Below are 21786 nucleotides of genomic sequence, written 5' to 3' on the forward strand. Positions count from 1 at the left end.
TTTATCATAATTGACTGTTCTACAGACCCAAATCCCTGGCACATTCACTCAAGGTGTGACTGATTCTTCATTGAGAAATCCTCCTGCACCTTAATTACACAAATATCCTTCAATCCTTTGTGATAGAATCTGCTTCGTGCTACTCAACAGTGTACATTATGTTTTGTAATGAATTGTTTCTCAGCTCAGGCCCATTATAACTTCCCGTAATTACTTTTAGTCTTTACAGACATTGATGTGAATGATTTAACAAAATGCCAGCAAAAATTAAATGCGCTGAGGTAAACTCTGCTAGAAATTTGTGGGGGTGAGACCCACGTAGACACTGGGAGAATGTTCAAACACCAAATGGACAGTGATTCCGGATCAGATTGAACCAGGTCCTTGGTGCCATGAGGCAGCAATGCTAACCACTGTGCAACCGTGCCACTCTCTAAATTTATGATGCTTGATTAAAATGCATCTAATCTCTATGAAGTTGATTGTAATAAAATCTGATGCATATTTGTTCACATCTTTACAACTTACAGCCTGTATATGTGACATGTGTACAGTGCATGCATTGAACCCTTGTTGCTGGAGTGATTTTCTTCAATCCTGCCCTGAGATGCTGACTCCATGCTGGAGTGCAGGATCAAGCACATCAGCAGGCCTCTGGTATCTGAGCCTAGTGACCTTTATTCCAGTATAGACCCAGCTATAAGTGCTCGCTGTTCGACTATTTGGGTATCACGGCCAAGTGTGACATTCTGGGGCTCTCTTCCCCTGAAAAGGGAAGGCTGGGGAGGCAGCTGGTAGTGAAAGGATTTGATAGGATAGATGTAAATAAAATGTTTATTCTTGTAAGGAATTCCAAAACAAGAGCACCATAAATCTATAACAATAGTGTAATTTTTGTCTGTCCACACGATTGGTTGGTATGTTAATGTGTTGGTAGAACCTGGAGCACTTGGAGGATCGGAACGAATGAAGCACACATTGTATTAATTTGGAGCAGGAGAGCAGTTAAATTCAGATGTCGCAAGACAACTATAGCAAGAGGAAAGGTTCCACTGAAATTTGAACTCGGATCGCTGGATTCAGAGCCCAGAGCGCTCACCATTACAACATGGAACCCCAGCCATGGCTACTGGCTGCAAATTGTCACTCAAACAAGTTTACCTCTTTCGTTAAATGTGTAAGAACAGCGTGTGCGACAACAGAGTCTGATTATGTGCAAACATTGTTATGCAAAGATGTGACAGGACACCTCCCTCAAAGATGACACCCAATCTTTTCACCCCGCAAGCCACAGCGGGTGATATTGGGACAAGACATCATGTTTCACAGGGGTCAGTGTCCTGTTTTGCTGAGGGCTCAGAGCAGCGTCGCTGAATCATGTCAGGCTCAGCTGTGAGAACCAGCTCGAAAACTGCATGCAAAAGTTGCACAGTAATTGCAGCGAATGGGATCAATGGGCAGGCAAGATAGTTTGTGAGGTGCTGCCGTACTGCAAATTGCACAATGAGTGTGGCTGTAATTTCATTTGATTGAAATAATTTTATTATCTCTTTTTGTGGCTGGATGAACACTTGCAGCTGTAAGGCTGGAGGACTCAAACCGAGCTGCCCAATCACTACCAAAGCCCCCACAGGGGAAAGACCACAGCCCGCCAAATGTAAATCTTATCATTTTTCCCTCTCCCTACCCCCTTTCCTCCCGTTCCACCACACCCCCACCACTTCAGATTGGAGACGTTTCACTTTCTTCCTCTTGAATCTAGACCACAGATGCCCTGTCGCTCAAAGTCAGGTGCCACATCCATTGGGCCAGAGGCTCTTAGTTAATGTCTCACTCCAGGGCATGTTGGCCACGAAAGAGTGTTCATGATGCAGCAAGCCAGGTTGCTGATCAACCTATTAATCCTTCCAACATGTCCATTTCAGACAGTAAGAGGAAAGATTCCTATTCAACTCTGCCTGTTGCAGAGTGGTGCCCTCAAACTGTAATCACTTGAGACAGATGCCTGCAGGCCCTTGCAGACGATAGCGAAATACGGACTGATTAAATGTCTGACTAAGAGTCGAGAAAGTAGCACTGGACTGCTGCGCTGAGGGCCCGGATTCAAATCCTGGCCCTGGGTCACTGTCCGTGCGGAGTTTGCACATTCTCCCTGTGCCTGTGTGGGTTTCACCCCCACAACCCAAAGATGTGCAGGTTAGGTGGACTGGCCACGCCAAATTGCCCCTTAATTGGAAAAAAAAAGTAATTGGGTACTCAATTTACAGGGGGGAAAAAGAGTTCAGAAAGTATAAGGAGCTGGACTCTGAGCTGTGTCTGACACCAAATCTCACACACCTCTCAAAAAGGTTTGCGAGACAATGTGAGTGGGTGGCATTGGAGTGAAGGCATGGCAGAGGGATTGGGAAGATGCTGTGGGGTTGGGGGGGAACGCGATGGGCACGAGATAGGGATTATATGAAAGGAATGGGATGGTTATGAAAGGGAGTGATTGTGTAAGAAAGATGGTATGATATGTGATGTGGATGTAAAGCAGCACTGTTGCAATAAAGATATTAATTTTGTCACAAATATTTTGAATCTGTCAGCTATCATTTCAGTGGAATTCAGTCAGAAGCATTCAATGGCACTCTGGAAAACTAGGCTGCATTGTGGGACATTAAGTGTAATGTTGCTGTTGTTCTAGGAGATTGGATGGTTGGGATGGACAAGCTATTCAACTGAAGATATAAATGAGACCCTAGACTAATTTATTATTTTTTTAAAATTTAGAGTACCCAATTCATTTTTTCCAATAAGGGCCAATTTGGAGTGGCGAATCCATCTACCCTGCACACCTTTGGGTTGTGGGGGTGAAACCCACGCAAACACGGGGGGAATGTGCAAACTCCACACAGCCAGTGACCCAGAGCCGGGATCGAACCTGGGACCTCAGTGCTGTGAGGCATCAGTGTTAATCACTGCACCACCATGCCGCCCTACCTGACTAATTTCTGGCAAAATCAGAGTGAATTCTCCATCTTCCTGATAATCAGACCCTCCATGGTATTGCCATAATGGGTGTCACTGGCTGCAGCATATTCAATGAGGAGATGGAAAAAGCATTGAGAAGTTGTGGTCCATATAAGAGGACTGAGGCGAAATATTAAAAGAACAGGAGCTCAGAGATGGTAATCTCTGGATTATTCACAGTGCCACATCCCAGTGAGTACAGAAACAGGTAGTTCAAGTGAATGAATGCCAATGCAACTGATGCACGAAGGAGGGTTCCAGATTCCTGGGGTATTGAGACCAAGAGGGCCCTATACAAACCAGATGGGTTACACCTCAGCAGATTTGGGACAATGTCTTTGAGGGAAGATTGACTAGTGCTAGGATGATTCCAGTCTTGGGTGACTATTTGTGTGGAGTTTGCATGCTCTCCCAATGTCTGCTTGGGTTTCCTCCGGTGCTCCGGTTTCCTCCCACAGTCCAAAGGTGTGCAGGTTAGGTGGATTGGCCATGCTAAATTTACTCCTTAGCGTCCAAAGATGTGCAGGTTAGGTGGGGTCAGGGCGGATGAGTGGGTCTAGATTGGGTAGAACACCAGAGGGTCAGTGCAGACTTCTGGACCGAATGGCCTCCTTCTGCTCTGTAGGATTCTATGGATTCGAAACTCCAAGACAGATCAGGCAGGAGAGACGAGTTGCACAGAAAACTAGGAGGGCTAAACAGCAAAAGAATGAATAGTAGGTTAATGCGATCAGTAGATGTCAAAGAAGGTGAAGAATGCAATGGAAAACTTTCTTGCTCTGTATATTTTTAGCCCAACGAGGAATAATGCAGCGGCTAAATCTAGTTCTGTACAATGTATAGGGTAAATGTTGCATTGAGAAAATGTGAGCATTGCGGAGAGGTAGTAGAGAGCCATCTTCTTGAACCACTGCAGATTCAGGGAGGCAGTTGTATCGTTGTATTGTCTCTGGACTAATAATTCAGATACCCAGGGTAATACTCTGGGTACCCGGGTTTGAATCCCACCAGGGCAGATGGCGGAATTTGAATTCAATAAAAATCTGGAATTAGAAGTTTAATTATAACCATGAAACCTTTGTCGATTGTCGTAAACCCATCTGATTCACTAATGTCCTTTAGGGAAGGACAGCTTTACCTGGTCTGGCCTACATGTACCCACAGCAATGTGGTTGACTCTTAAATGCCCTCCAGGGTAGAGCGGCACGGTGGCACAGTGGTAACACTGCTGCCTACGGCGCTGAGGACCCGGGTTCAATCCCAGCCCCGGGTCACTGTTAACGGGGGCTGGCTAGTGCAGTCCCAGCAAATCAGCCAGCTGGACCATCGTATGTGGTGTGAAGCCCGTGGGACCTTGTTAGTGGACCAATTACTGTTTTATAGCATTGTTGGGATGAGCGTTGGGAAGCTTGGGGCAGTTCCTGCTCGCTACCACACTTGAAAACCTCGTGGTTAAATCGCATACACTGACTTTCAAAGTGTACTTGATAATGTACCTCATAACATATTTAGTAGAAGCATGTTAAAGGTATGGTGGTAACCTGTTTATGAATTGGCTAAGAGGATAGATGGCAATGAATTTATGTTGAATAAAGGTAGCCCTGTGATATTCACCTTCCAGAATGGGTAATGGATGGTCATCAAAGACTATCTCCCCCTTCTGGCATCATGGTGTGTCTTATGGTGTGTCCATGTCTTCTCTAACGTTGCTCTATCATGCTCCTGCCTTTATGCTTGCTCTGTTTCACTGGTAAAACGGTTTTACTTGATTTTTGTAGTAGTACAAATAAACTTAGAAATATAAAGTAGGGACACAGTTTGGGATTAATATTAGATGTATAAATGGGGAGGTTTCTTCCACACAACGGGATATTAGAAGACGGAGTGCATTACTACAAGGGGCTACTGAAGTAATCAGTAACAACATTGAACATGGTTTAAAGGTAAACCTGAAGGAGACAGTGACTAGGAATGAGCAGGCTGTGCGACTGAGTGGGTTTGTTCCCCAAAATTGTGGAGACTGAACCCAGGCCCGTGGGGAGTAAACCCTGAGGTCCATGGGGACTGTACCACAACCCATTCTTATGCTCAGGAGTGAGAGGAGGACATTTTCTAACACTTGTATTTTCTTAAACTACATTTTTACTGAGGTCACCCTTCACTCAACACTGTTCATCCAACACCACACAGTCACCAGCCAAAACTGCACCCAAACCTCTGCCAGTACTACTATGTGGCTGATGGTAGAACTCAGCAATCCTCTGTCCTCTCACCCAAGTAACACAGCAAACCTGCTCTGCAGTTATTTGGGTTCTGGAACCTGGGTGAAATTCTCCCCTACCGGGGGGGGGGGCGGGGGGGGGGGCGGGGGGCGGGGGGGGGGGGGGGGGGGGGGGGGGGTGGGTCCCGGCGCAGTGGAATTCTCCGCACCTTTAGGGGCTAGGCCCGCGTCGGAGTGGCTCCCGCTCCACCGACTGGCGCCAATGGCCTTTGGCGCCATGCCGCCCGGTGTCGGGGCTGGTCAAAAGGCCTTCGCCAGTCGGCGTGAGTCCGCACATGCGCCGGAGCGTCAGCGGCAGCTGAGGTCACCACCGGCGCATGCACGGTGGAGGGGGTCTCTTCCGCCTCCTCCAAGGTGGAGGCCGTGGCGGCAGCGGAAGAAAAAGAGTGCCCCCATGGCACAGGCCCGCCCACCGATCGGTGGGCCCCGATCGCGGGCCAGGCCTCCGTGGGGACATCCCCCGGGGTCCGATCGCCCCAGGCCCCCCCCCCCCCCCCCAGGACCCCGGGGCCCGCTCCCGCTGGCACAGGAGTGGTTTAAACCACGGCGGCGGAAGAGGCCTGACAGCGGCGGGACTGCGGCCCATCGCGGGCCGGAGAATCGCAGCGGGGGGTCCGCCGACCGGCGGGGCGCAATTCCGCCCCCACCGATTCCCGGGTGGCGGAGAATTCCGGCCACAGCAGGGGCGGGATTTAAGCCAGCCCCAGGCGATTTCCCCAACCTGCGGGGGGTCGGAGGATTCCGCCCCTGATCCTGTGGACCTGATTTTAACTCTGAGTGAATGAGTTGCAAGTGAGTGAAAATATTGCTTTACTTACTGGTGCACTTTACTGCTTCCTGCTGCAGTAATATCAGAGCTGTCCCATTGATCAGTAATCCACACATTAAATTCATAAAATTTTTATTTTTGGAATTCAATATTTTAATTTGTTTTTAATCTACATTTTAACTTCTGGTAAATCCTTCAATTATTTTTTTGAGACTAACTCTTTTTCTTATGATGCTTATTCTTTTCAATTCCTTGTCGCTCTCTGATCCACAGATCTCTCTTTTTGCTCTCTGATCCACAGATCCTTCTTATCGTTCTCTGATCCATCTGTGTACAAGATTAGCAAATCAATGAGTTCTAAAATGTTTTTACAATTGAATGTTAAGTGGTGTGCCACATGTGATCTGCTTTGCTTTATACTTGACAATAACCTTGATGTTGATTGTTGATCACGTGCAACACATCAGAAAGCAAAATTTGATTTTAAAAAAAATCTAAAAGTGCAGGATTATGATAATTCTCAGTCTGACCTCCCTCTGGGAACCTTGGAAACTCCATCTGGTTCCTCTACATGGTGGCCAGCTTCACTGTCTGATGAGCTTGTGGACAATATCCTTATACTATGAAAAATACTCTGCTGTTGGGGGAATTATATGTAGAACGATATTTTGTGCCGTGCATCTTTTATCCAGCGTCCTAAAATAAGTCACATTTTCTCTCTCTTTCAGAACAATGTGAATTTTGTGGATGACAGCTTTCCCCCTGGCCCGCAATCTGTCGGTTTCCCTGAGGGTGACAGTGTACAGCAGAGGGTGAAGCAGTGGCTGCGGCCTCATGAAATCAGCTGCAACAGTTTCAAAGATCGGAATATAAAATGGTCCATCTTCAGAACCCCGCGGCCATCTGACATCTCCCAGGGGCTGCTGGGTAATTGCTGGTAAGCCAAGGTACAGGTCCTGGATACAGAGTAGGTTAGGGTAGAATCTCACAGCTTCTGCAGTATTTCCATGCATGCTGTTTGAGAGATTGGTACTTGCAGTATTCCTTCGGAACCTGCTCTGCAGCACAAACATCAATGGTAATTGGCAATATTTTAATTACTTTTCTGCAATGCAGTCACCACAGGCAGATGTCAGTATTTCCTGCCCAGCCCAGATCATACTGAGTTTTGATCTGTCTCCTGTGGCTCTGTGCTGCTCACGCCACTGATTCGCAGTATTGTGTTGGTGGAATTGGGAGGCAAAAGAAACTTTCCCAATTCTACTGTTCAACTTTGCCTTCCTTTTTGTCGCATAGTAGCACAGAAGAAACCGAACAATGGGAATACTGGAGCAAGCAAAGCCTTCGCTTTGTTCTGTTGCTGCTATGAAGCAAGCGCTGTACAATATCTGGCAAATTAATCCACTTTTTTTTTCCAATTAAGAGGTCATTTAGCGTGGCCAATCCACTGACCCTGCAGATCTTTGGGTTGTGTGGGTGAGACCCACGCAGACACGGGGAGAATGTGCAAACTCCACAGACAGTGACCCAGGGCCAGGATCAAACCCGGATCCTCGGCGCTGTGAGGCAGCAGTGCTAATCACTGCATCACCATGCTGCCCTGTAGCAAATTAATCTACATCCGAGCTACCACACTGAAGAAAATTTGCTACCATTTTCAAAATCAATTCAAATTGTTTTATCCAGTAAAAGAGGGAGGGAGGATTGGCACATTCATTTTGAAAATAAAAACTGCAAATGCTGGGGATTTGAGGTCAAGTCGGCATCTGTAAAGTGGGAGGTTTTAGATAGGAGCCTTCTTTAGACCCATTGTTCTGTTTTTGACCAGTCACTTTCTTTCTAATGCTGCCTGACCTGAACGTGCTTTTATTTAATTTACCTCAGTTTTATGGGTCATCACTTTGCGTTTGTCCTGCCATTGAGATAAATTGCTGCCGTTTAGTTTTCTGGCCCTCTTGAGTGACCTCTTACACTCTGTGCCAGGTTTCTGAGTGCACTTGCTGTGCTTGCTGAGCGGCCTGAGTTGGTGGAGAGGGTCATGATCACCCGAACTATCTGCCACGAAGGAGCCTACCAGGTACGGCTGTGTAAGGATGGGACGTGGATAACAGTGCTGGTGGATGATATGTTACCATGTGATGAGTATGGCTATCTTCTCTTTTCTCAGGTAAGAGGGTTTTATGTTTCAATCTTAATCAACAATACGTGACCCTGTCTAGGTTTAATTGTAAATATAGAATCAACCAGGCTTGCCTGGCAGGAACATGAAACACATCCACCTCACTGGGTTTGAAGTATAGGTCAGCCATGATGTATAGGAAGGAAGGCAGAAAAGACTGGAGGGGCTGAATGGCCTCCTCCCATTCCTGTGTCATCTCCCTCTTACCACAATTTTGCTCCTTGCCAGTGTCTTTCCTGAGTGTCAACTGTTTGGTTGGTTTCCAGCTCAAAATTAAGTCTGTTTAGTTTAGAAATTGTAATCTGACCTTTTATGTATTTGTTATTTTGTTCCGATAATCAACTTGGTTCATTGTGCAGAATGAATTCCATTTACTTCACCTGTAGGGACAATAATAGTGGTGCAACTTCCTAATCATGGCTATATTTGCCGCCAGTAATAATTACTAAAGTACACCCCCCTCCACCACCGGCTCCGCTCCAGCATCCCCTTTTTTAACTCGCGGGGTCTTACCCGCCCATACAAAGCCAGTGATCACCTTATTGACCCGTTTAAATAAGGACCGTGGAATAAAGATGGGAAGACACTGAAACAGGAATCTCGGGAGGACCGTCATTTTCATTGTCTGCACCCTCCCAGCTAGTGACAACAGGAGCATGTCCCACCTTCGGAAATCGTCCTTCATTTGGTCTACTAATCGGGCCAGATTTAGCTTGTGTAGCCATTCCCGTGCCACCTGAATGCCTAGGTACCAAAATCTTCCCCCTACCACCGTAAACAGCAGCTCTCCCAATTGCCTCTCCTGTCCCCTTTACTGGATCGCAAACATCTCACTTTTCCCCATATTCAGTTTATAACCCGAAAACTGGCCAAATTCCCCCAGAATCCTCATAATTTCATCCACCCCTTCTAGTGGTAGAGCAGGTCGTCTGCGTATAGCGAGACTCTGAGTTCTACTTCTCTCCCCCCCCCCCCCCCCCCCCCCCCCCCCCCCCCCGCCCCAAACCAGCCCTTTCCAGCCCCTTGAGGCTCAGCACAATGGCCAGCTGCTCTATTGGCAACGCAAACAGCAGTGGGGAGAGGGGGCATCCCTGTCTCGTCCTCCAATGCAGCCTGAAATAATCCAATGTTGACCTGTTCGTCCGTACGCTCGCAACAGGAGCCTTATACAGCAGGCTGACCCAGTCAATGAAGTCCCGCCCAAATCCAAACCGCCCCAGTACCTCCCACAGATATTCCCATTCCACCCTTCTCTGCGTCCATTATCTCCACGTCCCTACCTTCTGGGGGCATCATAATCACATTTAACAACCTTCTTATGTTGGCTGGCAACTGCCTACCCTAAAGAAATCCCGCATAGCTCCGGGTCCTTGTCCCGCTTCAGGATCAATGAGATCGTGGCCTGTGACATCGTCGGGGGAAGCGCCCCTCGCTCCCTTGCCTCATTGAATGTCCTCATCAACAGCAAACCCAATATCCCAGAGGACCTTTTATAAAACTCCACTGGGCACCCGCCTGGCGCCGGGGCTTTACCCGACTGCATGGCCTTCGGATCCTCTGTGATTTTCTCCAACCCGATTGGGGCCCCCAGAGCTTCTACCAACCCCCGTCCACCTTCAGGAACTTCAGACCCCCTAAAAAGTGCGTCATCCCCTCTGGCCCAGCTGGGGTTCCGACTCAAACAACCTGCTGTAAAACTCCTTGAACGCTCTATTAACCCCTGCTGAATCTCCGGCCAGGTTCCAGTCCCCATCCTTTACTTTCCCTATCTCCCTAGCTGCCTCCCTCTTTCTAAGCTGCTGCACAAGCATTCTGCAGGCCTTCTCTGCATGTTAATGAAATGAAAATCGCTTATTGTCACAAGTAGGCTTCAAAAGGCCCTAGTCGCCTGTTCGGGGAGGCTGGTACGGGAATTGAACCGTGCTGCTGGCCTGCCTTGGTCTGCTTTCAAAGCCAGCGATTTAGCCCTGTGCTAAACCAGCCCCCGATCATAAATGTTCATAAATCGCCCCCCTCGCCTTCCTCAGCTGCTCCACCGCCTTCCTTGTAGTTAACAAGCCAAACTCTGCCTGTAGCCTGCGTTTCTCCCTTAGAAGCCCTGCCTCTGGGGTCTCCGCATACCTCCTGTCGACCTGCAATATCTCCTTTATCAATCGGTCTGTCTCTGCTCTGTCTGCCTTCTCCCTGTGGGCCCGTATCGAGATCAGCTCCCCTCTAAACACCTTGTTCAATGCCTCCCAGACCACCGCCGCCGAAACTTCACCCTGGTCGTTAATTTCCAGGTAGTTCTGAATACATATCCTCAGCCGCCCACACACCTCTTCATCAGCTAAAAGTCCCATGTCCAACCTCCAGTGCGGGCGCTGGCTACACTCCTTGCTAACCTGTAGGTCAACCCAGTGTGGGGCATGATCCGAGATTGTGATCGCCGAATATCCCGTGTCCACTACCCCCGTCAGTAAAGCCCTGTTCAAAATAAAAAGTCAATCCAGGAGTACACTTTATGCACATGTGATAGAAGGAAAACTCCTTCACTCTCGGCCGCCCAAATCTCCATGGGTCCATGCACCCCCCCCCCCCCCCCCCCCCCCCCTCCATTTGCTCCATAAACCCCTTCAGCTCCTTTGCCATTGCTGGCACCCTGTCTGTCCTTGAGCTCGACCGGTCTAGCTCAGAATCGATGACTGTGTTTAAGTACCCCTCCCATGACCAACTTATACGAATCCAGGTCCGGGATCTTCCCCAACATCCTCTTTATGAACTCCACATCATCCCAATTTGGCGCGTACACATTCACTAGTACCACTGGCAGCCCCTCCAGCTTCCCACTGACCATAATGTACCGGCCTCCCACATCCGCAACTATTTTTCCCGCCTCGAATAACACTTGATTATTAATCAGGATCGCGACCCCTCTAGTCTTAGAGTCCAGCCCGAAGTGAAAAACCTGTCCGGCCCATCCCTTCCTTAATCTAATCTGATCAGTTACTCTAAGGTGCGTCTCCTGTAACATTACCACGTCTGCCTTCAGTCCCCTCAAATACGCGTGCCCTCTTAACCGGCCCGTTTAGCCCTCTTACGTTCTATGTGATCAGCCTAGTTGGGGGGCTGATCGCCCCTGTTCGCCGATCAGCCATCACCTTTCTTGGGTCAGTCTCCAGCCCGCGCATCCGCCAGCCCGCCCCCAGACAGCCTCCGCCCCGACCTCCTTTCTGTCCCACAGCAAAAGTCCCTCCCCGTCAGCAGAACATTTCCCCCTCCCCCCAGTAACAACACTATGTAAACCAACCCCTTTAACAAGCATAACACCTGCTCACCCCCCGCTGCGCTTCCGTGAGCTAGCCCGCCCAGCTAGCTTGGTGACCCCTGCCCATGGCACCAGACATTCTCCCACCTATTGTTCCTTCCTTCCACCTCCGCCCCCGCTCGGACACACCTATGCAGAAGAAAAAAAACATGAGCGCTGCAGCGAAGTTCGAACACCTCAGTCCGCCATCGGTCCTTTCCTTCTATCGAAGTCCATCGCTTCCTCGAGCGACTCAAAATAAAAATGTTGCTCCTCATACGTGACCCTAAGACGGGCTGGATACAGCAGTCCAAACTTAACCTTTTTCTTGAAAAGGGTCTACTTTATCTGGTTGAACTCCGCTCGTCTCCTGGCCATGTCCGCACTCAGATCCTGATAGATCCGCAAGATACTATTCTCCCATTTACAACTCCGTGTCTGCCTGGCTGGGGGGGGGGGGGGCACTCGCGGCTTCCTCGCAAGCGCTCTGTGAGCCCTGTCCACCTCCAAGGGTCGCAGTAACTTCTCGAACATGCCCGCTACTTACACCTCTGCGTCTGCTCCTTCGGACCCCTCTGGGAGACCAACGATTCTCAAGTTCTGCCGGCGGGACCTATTCTCTAGATACTCCACCTTCTCCAGGAGCCTTTTCTGCTGGTCTCTCAGCATCCCACCTCCAACTCCACTGCAGCCTGGTGCTCCTCCTGCTCAGCCAGCGCCTTCTCCACTTTCTGGATCGCCCAGTCTTGGGCACCCAATCTAAGCTCCAGCCGCGTAATTGATTCCTTAATCGGGTCCAAGCATTCCTGTTTCTTCTTGGCGAAGCCCTCCTGAAAGAACTGCATCAGCTGCTCCGTCGACCGCTGGATCATCAAGCCAGGACCCCGGTTGTCCGCCATGCTTTCTCCCGCCCAAGCCTTCTCTGTTCGCCTATTTCTTCCTTTGCGAGCACTTCTGGTCTGCCTCTCCATGCACTGATGTAGGAATCCACTCCACAATTGCCTCCACTCCACAATTGCCTCCACCATCAATTTACCAAATCAAGTCCGACAAAAAATCGGGGGAAAAGGTCCAAAGGTCCGACCCGAGCAGGAGCCACCAAATGTGCAACCTACTCCTTCATAGCCGCCACCGGGCACCATTTGCCTTCTTTACTGCATGCTGCACCTGCACGCTTACCTTTAGTGACTGGTGTATGAGGACACTTAGGTCTCGTTGCACATTTCCCTCTCCTAATTTATGGCCTTTCGGAAAATAATCTGCATTCCCATTTTTACTATTGAAGTGGATAACCTCACATTTACCCAAATTATACTTCATCAGCCATTTGTCTGCCCACTAACTCAATCTCTGTGTCCTCCTCACAGCTCACCCAGCAAATCTGCAAATTTGGAGATATTACATTTAGTTCCCTTATTCAAATCGTTAATATATGTTGTGAACAGCTTGGGTCCTAATACTGATCCCTGAGGTACCCTGCTAGTCGCTGACTACCATTTGGAAAGAGACCCATTTATTCCTACTCTTGTTTCTTGTCTACCAACAAGTTTTCTATCCATCTCAGTATACTACCCCTCATCCCATGTACTGAATTTGATATGCTAATCTCTTATGTGGAACTTTGTCAAAAGCTTTCTGAAAGTCTAAATCAACCACATCCACTGCACCCCCATCACCAACTCTGCTCATCCTCAAAGAAGTCCAGATTGGTCAAGCATGATTTCCCTTGATAAATCCATGCTGACTCTGTCCGATCCTGCCTTGTTTTCCAAGTGCTCTGCTATAAAATCTTTGATAATGGATTCTAGAATTTCCCCCACTATCGATATCAGGCTTATTGCTCTATAATTCCATGCTTTCTCTTTACCTCCCTTTTTAAATATTGGGGCTACATTAGCTACCCTCCAATCTGTAGAAACTGTTCCAGAGTCTATAGAATCTTGGAAGATGACCACCAATGCATCCACCATTTCTTGGGCCACTCTATACTCTCAGATGTAGATTATCAGACCCTGTGAAATTATGAGTCTTCAATCTCATCAGTTTCCCCAACACCATTTCTCTATTAATACTGATCTCCTCCAGCTCCTCCCTCTCACCAAATCCTGCATTCCCCAACATTTCTGGTATCTTATTTGTGACCACCTTTGTGAAGGCAGAACCAAAGTATTTCCTCGGTTGGTCAGCCATTTCTTTGTTCCCCATTATAAATTCCCCTATTTATGACGTTAGGGACCTACATTTGTCTTCACCAATCTTTTTCTCTTCACAATACCTATAGAAACATTTACAGTTAGTTTTTATGTTCCCCGCAAGCTTATTTTCGTACTCTATTTTCCCCTTCTTAATCAATCCATTGGCCTTCCTTTGCTGTATTCTAAACTGCTCCCAAACCTCAGGCGTGTTGTTTGGCCAATTTGTATGCCTCTTCCTTGGATCTAATACTACCTCTATTTCCCTTGCAATCTATGGTTTGGCCACCTTCCCCATTTTACTTTTGTACCATACAGGAATAAGCAATTGTTGCGGTTCACCCAAGCACTCCTTGAATGTTTGCCATTGCCTTTCCACCATCATCCCTTTAAGTAGCATTTTGCAACTTTCATAGCCAACTCGCACCTCATATCATCGTAGTTTCCTTTACTAAGATTCAGACTCTAGTCTCATTCATCTTGATGAAAAGTTCTATCATGTTATGGTCGTTCATCCCCTCGGGTCTTGCACAAATAGATTCCTTTCTCAATACACAGTCTAGGATAGCCATTTCTCTAGTTGGTTCCTGAACATTTAGTCCAGAAAACCATCCCATATATACTCCAGGAATTCCTCCTCTACGGTATTATAAATAATTTGATTTGAGAATCTATGTGCAGATTAAAATCCCCCATAATTACAGATGTTCCTTTATCGTATAAGTGAAATTTCCTGTTTAATGCCGTTCATAACATTGCCACTACAGTTTGGGGATCTATACACAACCCCTACCAATGTTTTTTGCCCCTTGCTCTTTCTCAGCTCTACCCATACACATACCACATTGTTGGAGCTAATATCCTTCCTCACTATTACGTTAATTTCCTCTTTAACCAGCAACGCAACACCACTGCCTTTTCCTTGTTGCCTGTCCTTCCTAAATATTGAATACCACTGAATTATCAGTTCCCATCTCCGGTCACCCTGCAGCCATGTTTCTGTAATCCTGACTATATCATACCCGTTTATATCTCTTTGCAATTAATTCATCCACTTTATTGTGAATACCTCTGTGTTAAGGTACAAAGACTTTAGGCTTGTCTTTTTAACATTACTTGTCCCATTCCCACTATTTTTCACTGTAGCCTTTTTTGAATCTGGCCATTGCTTTCTCTGTCCATCACTTTTCTTATTCCCCTTTCTGTCTTTTTTTGTCCTGGATTTTCCTCCTCTGTCTCCTTGCATAGATTCTCATCCCCCTGCCATTTTAGTTTAACCCTAACCCTTCCCAGCTCTTCCAGCAAAAACTCCCCGAGGACATCAGACCCAGTACTGGTCCCATCTCCCCAGAACTGCTCCCAATGCCCCAGGAACCTGAAACCCTCTTCCTCACACCATCTTTTCAGCCACGTGTTCATCCGATATATCCTGCTATTTCTACTCTGACTAGTAGGTGGCACTGGTAGCAACCCTGAGATCACTATCTTTGAGGTCCAACTTCTTAACTTTCTTCCTAACTCGCTATATTCTGCTTTTAAGGCTTCATCCCTTTTTTAATCTGTCGTTTGCACCAATGTGTACCATGACCACTGGCTGTTCACTCTCCTCATTCAGAATATCCTGTAACCGCTCCGATACATCCTTGACCCGAGCACCGAGGAGGCAACATATCATTCCCAGAGTCTTGTTTACAGCCACAGAAACACCTATCACTTCCCCTTACAATTGAATGCCCTAGAATTATTACACTCCCACACTTTTTACTCCTCCAACTGAACCAGCAGAACCAAATGTCGTGCAACAAATTTGGATGTTACTGCTTTCCCCTGTGAGTTAATTCCCCTGAACAGTACTCAAAGCAGTATATCTGTTTTGCAGGGGAATGGCCACAGTTGATTCCTGCACTTGCTGTGCCTGGTGGTCACCCATTCCCTTCCCACTGTGGTGTCTGTACATGCAGTGTGACCACCTCTCTATACATGCTATCCACAATACTCTCCACCTCATGGATGCTCCACAGTGCCCCCAGTCGCCGCTCCAGCTCCGAAACCTGGGTTTCCAGGAGTTGCAGCTGGAGATACTTCCTTCACACAGGCTGGCCCCGGACACTGGAAATGTTCCCGGCTTCCCACATGGAGCACGAGGAGCAAACCACAGCTTTGAACTATCCTGCCATTTTCTTTTCCCCAATTAAGGAGCAGTTTAGTGTGGTCAATCCATCTACCCTGCACATCTTTGGATTATGAGGGTGAGACCTACGTAGACACGGGGAGAATGTGCAAACTCAACACAGACAGTGATCCGGGATCAAATCCGGGTCCTCGGCGGCGAGGGGTAGCAGTGCTAACCACTGCACCATAGTGCTGCCCCTTGAACTCTCCTGCAATGACTTACCCCTTTAAATTAAATCTTTAGAAGGTGCTTGATATCAGATTATATCCAATTCTCTCGGGCCCTTCTCTCCTGGTCCTTGTTACTACCGAATATAGCCCTTACAAACTACAAACCACAAAAGACCTCTCAAACTACACGTGATGAATATAGAAAATACTTACCCGACCTTACCAACTACTTGCCAGTCAGCTTACTGCAGCAGGGAAAGACCGCTCTCTGAAGATTTAAAAGTTAGAAGGCAAGGAGAAAAAGTTCCTCTTTACGCCCTGCACTGAATTCCCACTTGACTAGAAATTCCCGATACTCACGTTCACTCTGGATAAATAACCATCCCCTCCATCATAGGTGCGCATAGCTGCCAGATATAGGATCCACTGAATGCAATGAAGCAACTCACCAAGATCACTTAAACAGCAGCACGTCCTTCCCCCTGCGATCTCTACAGCAGAGAAGGGAAAAAGAGCTACACTTTCAAGATCCATTCCAGATCATGCACTATCCTGATTCGGACGTGTATTGCTGTTTCTTTATCCTTGCCGGACAAACATCTTCAAATTGGTTTTCTAACGGCACTGTGGCAGCATCTTCTCCAGCAAGGTCTGCAACAGTTCAAGGATAAGGTCAGTTCACTTTCTCTGAACAATCAATGTGGCCTCCGCACTATCACCCACATCCTGAGAACAAATTTTAAAATCCTCAAGCTTTTTGTAGTGAAGGTGATAGGCAGCTCCACAGCTCGGTGCTGTGAAAGAAAATTGCATCCTTTGAAATAAGAAGAATGAGTCGGATAGTTGATTGTGTAGTTTGGTGCTATAAGATGCTTGTGGAAGGTTTCTGATTCTTGGCAAAAATTTCCATTGTGTAAACCTGTTTTCGTTTTGCATTGTGAATTGTTGATGAAGTAAAATGCCACTGCCCAGAAAGTAATTTTTTAAAAATACACCTTCATCCAGCCATGTCAGACCTTAGTTATAAAGTGAAGTGCCACTAATCTAGTCTTAAATCACAATTATGAGATCTAGTTTATGTCTCCAATCGTTTATGTTTATGTACTGAGTGTTTCATGCAGTGGGAAAGCTGTCATCTTCAAAGTGCTTGGGCAATTCCACCTTATTGTCCAGAGTTGCTAAAATGTAATTCTAAAGTAGACTTCAATTGGCTGGAATATTCTATTTTTCCTCTTGATGATTTCCAGACTCAGCTAGTCCTCATAATCATTTAGAAATTAAAATCATTTTTAAAATTTGGATGTAGCAAATTACTGGAGCCCTTGAATAATGATTTCCTGGAGCGTAAAGGGAAACGTCATAAGCTGTACAATGAAGTTAGTGCGATACAAGTGACACGTGGTAGACTCAGTGGTGGAATCTAGCTGGTTTACACACATTACTCCGCATTAATACTGCTAAACGTCCATGGCTATTTCAACCCAAAATGGTGTAAGTTACGGGAACATTGGATGTACAGTGTAACAAGCAAGGATACCAGTTGCTTTTTAACCACTAACAGTGGCAGTTTTGGGATTAATAATTTAAAAAGCTTAAATTTTACTAACAACTCATAATGATCCAGTCCATAACAATAAAGCAGTCATCATCATGACAGTTGGTTCTTGTCCCACATTTCTCATTTCCACCCTTCTCGACATTTTCCTCCATTTTCTTGGTTCCTGAATTTTTGAAGCAAGGCAGGCTGATGTGTTATTTCACTTCTTCATTCAGTGACCAGAATTTTCTGGCTGTTCCCGCCGGTGAGACCTTCCAGTCCCACCAATGGTGCACCCCCATCGCGGGTTTAAAGATGGCGAGGGCTACGTTCAAAGGGAAGGCCTGTTGACAACAGCGGGACCAGAAGATCCCACCACTGACCAACGAGTTGGGTGGGAAATCCCACCGATTGCCTGTTTCATTATAATCACAATTCTGAAGCTTTTTTGTCGACTTTGATATGACTGGAATTTTGTGTTATCTGAGCTTGACTCATCACGACTTGGGCTAATTCTCTCAATCAGCACAACGAGTGGGGAAAATATCTGAAGAATGAAGGTGCCTTTTTTTAAATTTAGAGTACCCAATCATTTTTTTTCCAATTAAGGGGCAATTTAGCATGGCCAATCCACTTAACCTGAACATCTTTTTGTTGTGGGGGTAAAACCCACGCAGACATGGGGAGAATGTTGAAGGTGCCTTCTCATCAAATCAAAAGTACCTGAGGAGCACACTCTTTGTTTTTGAGATTGTCTGGTGCTCTCCAGTTTGCAGGCTGTGTTGATCATCAGAGAATGATGTGCCACTATGGTAACAACCTAAACCCACCTGTACTATTCAGCAGTATTATGTTCTACGTTCCTTTCTCCATTGCCACAGTAAAATGTCCTCCTTAAACTCTGGATCACGATTATGGAGCTCAATGTAACTCACGATTATGGAGCTCAATGTAACTCATTGTGGCAAATTAAACACATTAGAAAGCAGAGTTTAAACTTTTGGAACCAAAGGCTGCTGTATTTTGCAAGTGCTTGGCAGTCATGCCTTCACCATGGAATTCCTTCCTTAAATTTCTCTATCACTCTCTTTTCCTTTGAGACATTCCTCAAAACCTGTCTCTTTTACTTTTGGTCATCTGATTTAATGTAATTTTATATGGGCTGGCATCAATTCTTATCAACATTCTTATGAAGTTTTGCTACATTAAAGGTGCTGTATAAATACAAGTTGTTGTTGTTTGCAAATGCTTAGGCATCTGTCCATGTAGTGTACCTGACCATGTTCTTCTGTTGTAAACAGGCCCAGAGGAAACAGCTGTGGGTTGCACTGATCGAGAAAGCTCTAGCTAAGTTGCATGGCTCCTACTTTGCCCTGCAGGCTGGCCGGGCTATTGAAGGACTAGCCACTCTGACAGGTGCCCCTTGTGAGAGCCTGATGCTCCAAGTTAGTTCGACGAACCCACGTGAAGAGCCCATTGATACAGATCTCATTTGGGCCAAAATGCTGAGCTCAAAGGAAGCCGGGTAAGAGTGATTTACACTGGTTGTTTTTGAATGTTAATGTGCATTTTTCCAATTAGTAATCCTCAATTCCACACTCTATTTTTAATACAGTACAGCCCAGCCATTCGCACGGGGTACCTTCCTGCGAAACCTTGCAAACAGTGAAATCACGAATGGCAAACATACTTTATAATGGGAATCAATTAGGCAGGGTCCAGCGGGAATCAATTAGAGAGGGTCCAGCTCTCCTAAAATCTGATGTGTATAAAGGAGCAATGGCAATAAAATCCATGTTTTTAATAAATTTAAAGAGAAAATTACTGGAGAAATCGTTTTTTTACGAATCTGTCTTGATGAGTGCAAGATTAAAAGCTTCAAAGCCTGTCTCTTTTTTCAGTAATACATTGCATATGGTGTAATTAATCAGCAGAGAAATACATTATTAAATAACAGTAGATGATTAAAGGCATCGACCATCTCAAAGTTTTGAATCTACATCAGCAGAAATTTGATGTATATTAAAGCTGATTATCACTTAGTAATCAGTGCTGTAAACTTATGTATGACAACACCGTTATATACTGCTGACTTATCAATGCCAACTAAAGTTTTGTTTTAATACACTTAATTGAGTAGTATATATAATATATATATAATTGGTCATTTGCTGAGACTATCATGTCACTGCACTTTCCAGAATTGGAGCAGTCACAGAATAGAATGATAAAGCACAAAAAGTGGCTAGCATGAGGGGACATAGCTTTAAATTGAGGGGAGATAGATATAGGACAGATGTCAGAGGTAGGTTCTTTACTCAGACAGTAGTAAGGGCGTGGACTCTCCAACATTAAGGGCATTTAAATGGTCATTGGATAAACTTATGGATGATAATGAAATAGTGTAGGTGGGCTTTAGATTGGTTTCACAGGTCGGCGCAAAATTGAGGGTCGAAGGGCCTGTACTGCGCCGTAATGTTCGATGTAAGGCGATTATACCATCATGTGTATACTGTCTTTTTTTTATAAATTTAGAGTGCCCAATTATTTTTTCCAATTAAGGGGCAATTTAGTGTGGCCAATCCACCTACTCTGCACATTTGTGGGTTGTGGGGGCGAAACCCACGCAGACACGGGGAGAATGTGCAAACTCCACACAGACAGTGACCCAGAGCCGGGATCGAACCTGGGACCTCAGCGTCGTGAGGCGGTTGTGCTAACCACTAGGCCACCGTGCTGTCCGGTATACTGTCTCTTTGATAGAGCTATCCAATTAGTCCTATTCCCTGCACTTTCCCAAAGAGTGGCCTCTCCATCTCTGTCTGCAAAATGGGTTTCCTAGTCCTTCAAACAGTAATTTCATGAGCTACCAGTCCTACCAACAGGATAAATCCAGATTAGCATTGAGGTCTTTCTGTCCTAAAGTCTTTTTTTTAAGGGTTTTACATTTTTGCAAACAATGCAACAAAATAATACATTGCAGTAAGCAACGGAAAAAACAGCTTAACAGACATGGATACAGAGGGGAACAGAGGAACAACAGTGTAACTGGCTCGATACAATCGTGGTAATATGTGGAATTCAGGATGAGAGGAGTAGTGTTCAATTATATACGGTAAGGTTGGAAAGTCCAGTGAAGAGTGGTGAATTGGTAGTAGGAGTAGTAGAGAAACTATCTTGTCCAGGTATACAGTCTATCTTGGGCAATGATATAGCTGGATCACAAGTGGGAGTGATGCCTACTGTTGTTGATAAGCCAGTGGAAAATCCGACAACTGAAGGGCTGAATGACGAATATCCTGGGATTTTTCCGGATTGTTGAGGAACAAAGTGGCAAAGTCACAGGTTAAGACTAGAGGAGAAATCAAAGAACGAAGTTGAAGTGCAATTATCAGAAACGATTTTTGATCAGATGGTTGAAAAAGAACAAGAACAGGTGGAGATGAGGCGGATATTTTTCGGAAAATTGGCAGAGTTACAACAAAAAGATGTAGAATTAAAATGAATGTATCAGAAAGCATATACGGAAGAGAAATCTGAGTGTATACCAGAGTGTTATTACCGTAAAAGTGATGTCTTGATGAGAAATTGGAGATCTTTACATATGCAGGCGGATGAAAAGTGGGCAGAAGTTCATCAAGTAGTATTGCAGGTAGGGTACAGAAAGGAGGTGTTGCGAGTTGCATATGAGGTACCAATGGGAGGTCATTTGGGAATAAGGAAAACTCAAGTTAAAATCCAGAAATATTTTTATTGGCCTGGACTACAGAAAGATGTAGTTAAAATTTGTCAATCATGTCACACATGTCAAGTGATAGGGAAACCTCAAGCAGTGATAAAACCAACACCCTTAATACCCATTCCAGCATTTGAGGAACCTTTTACACGGATCCTAATTGATTGCGCTGGTCCGCTTCCTAAAACAAGTGGGAATCAATATCTTTTGACTGTAATGGATGTGTCTCCTAGGTTTCCAGAGGCCATTCCAGTACGTAATATTACAGCTAAAAAGATTGTGGAGGAGTTACTTAAATTCTTTACTACATATGGACTACCCACAGAAATACAATCGGATCAAGGATCAAATTTTACCTCAAGGTTGTTCAAAGAAGTTATGGATAGCTGAGGAATAAAACAATTTAAATCAACTGCATGCCGTCCAGAATCGCAGGGAGCGTTAGAAAGGT

At 45.9% G+C, this 21786-nt stretch overlaps 1 protein-coding gene and 1 long non-coding RNA gene across 11 annotated transcripts in view; one reads left to right on the top strand and one right to left on the bottom strand.

The window, feature by feature from the left end:
• capn15 (calpain 15) overlaps positions 1–21786 on the top strand; it is a 378220-nt gene that overhangs the window by 338451 nt on the left and 17983 nt on the right. For all 10 annotated transcript variants that reach the window (XM_038821112.1, XM_038821115.1, XM_038821114.1 and 7 more), the window contains 3 exons: positions 6791–6999; positions 8046–8229; positions 18901–19124. In XM_038821112.1, the coding sequence (XP_038677040.1) occupies positions 6791–6999; positions 8046–8229; positions 18901–19124 (617 nt within the window). The remainder of the gene's footprint in view (positions 1–6790; positions 7000–8045; positions 8230–18900; positions 19125–21786) is intronic.
• The window catches only part of LOC119979113, a 64325-nt gene continuing 48803 nt past the window's right edge, over positions 6265–21786 (bottom strand). Inside the window, exons 2-3 of the long non-coding RNA XR_005463645.1 lie at positions 8549–8621; positions 6265–6389 (exon numbers count right to left, since the gene is read on the bottom strand). This is a non-coding gene — a long non-coding RNA (uncharacterized LOC119979113). The remainder of the gene's footprint in view (positions 6390–8548; positions 8622–21786) is intronic.

Source organism: Scyliorhinus canicula, chromosome 15, assembly GCF_902713615.1.
Source record: "Scyliorhinus canicula chromosome 15, sScyCan1.1, whole genome shotgun sequence".
Lineage (NCBI taxonomy): Eukaryota > Metazoa > Chordata > Chondrichthyes > Carcharhiniformes > Scyliorhinidae > Scyliorhinus > Scyliorhinus canicula.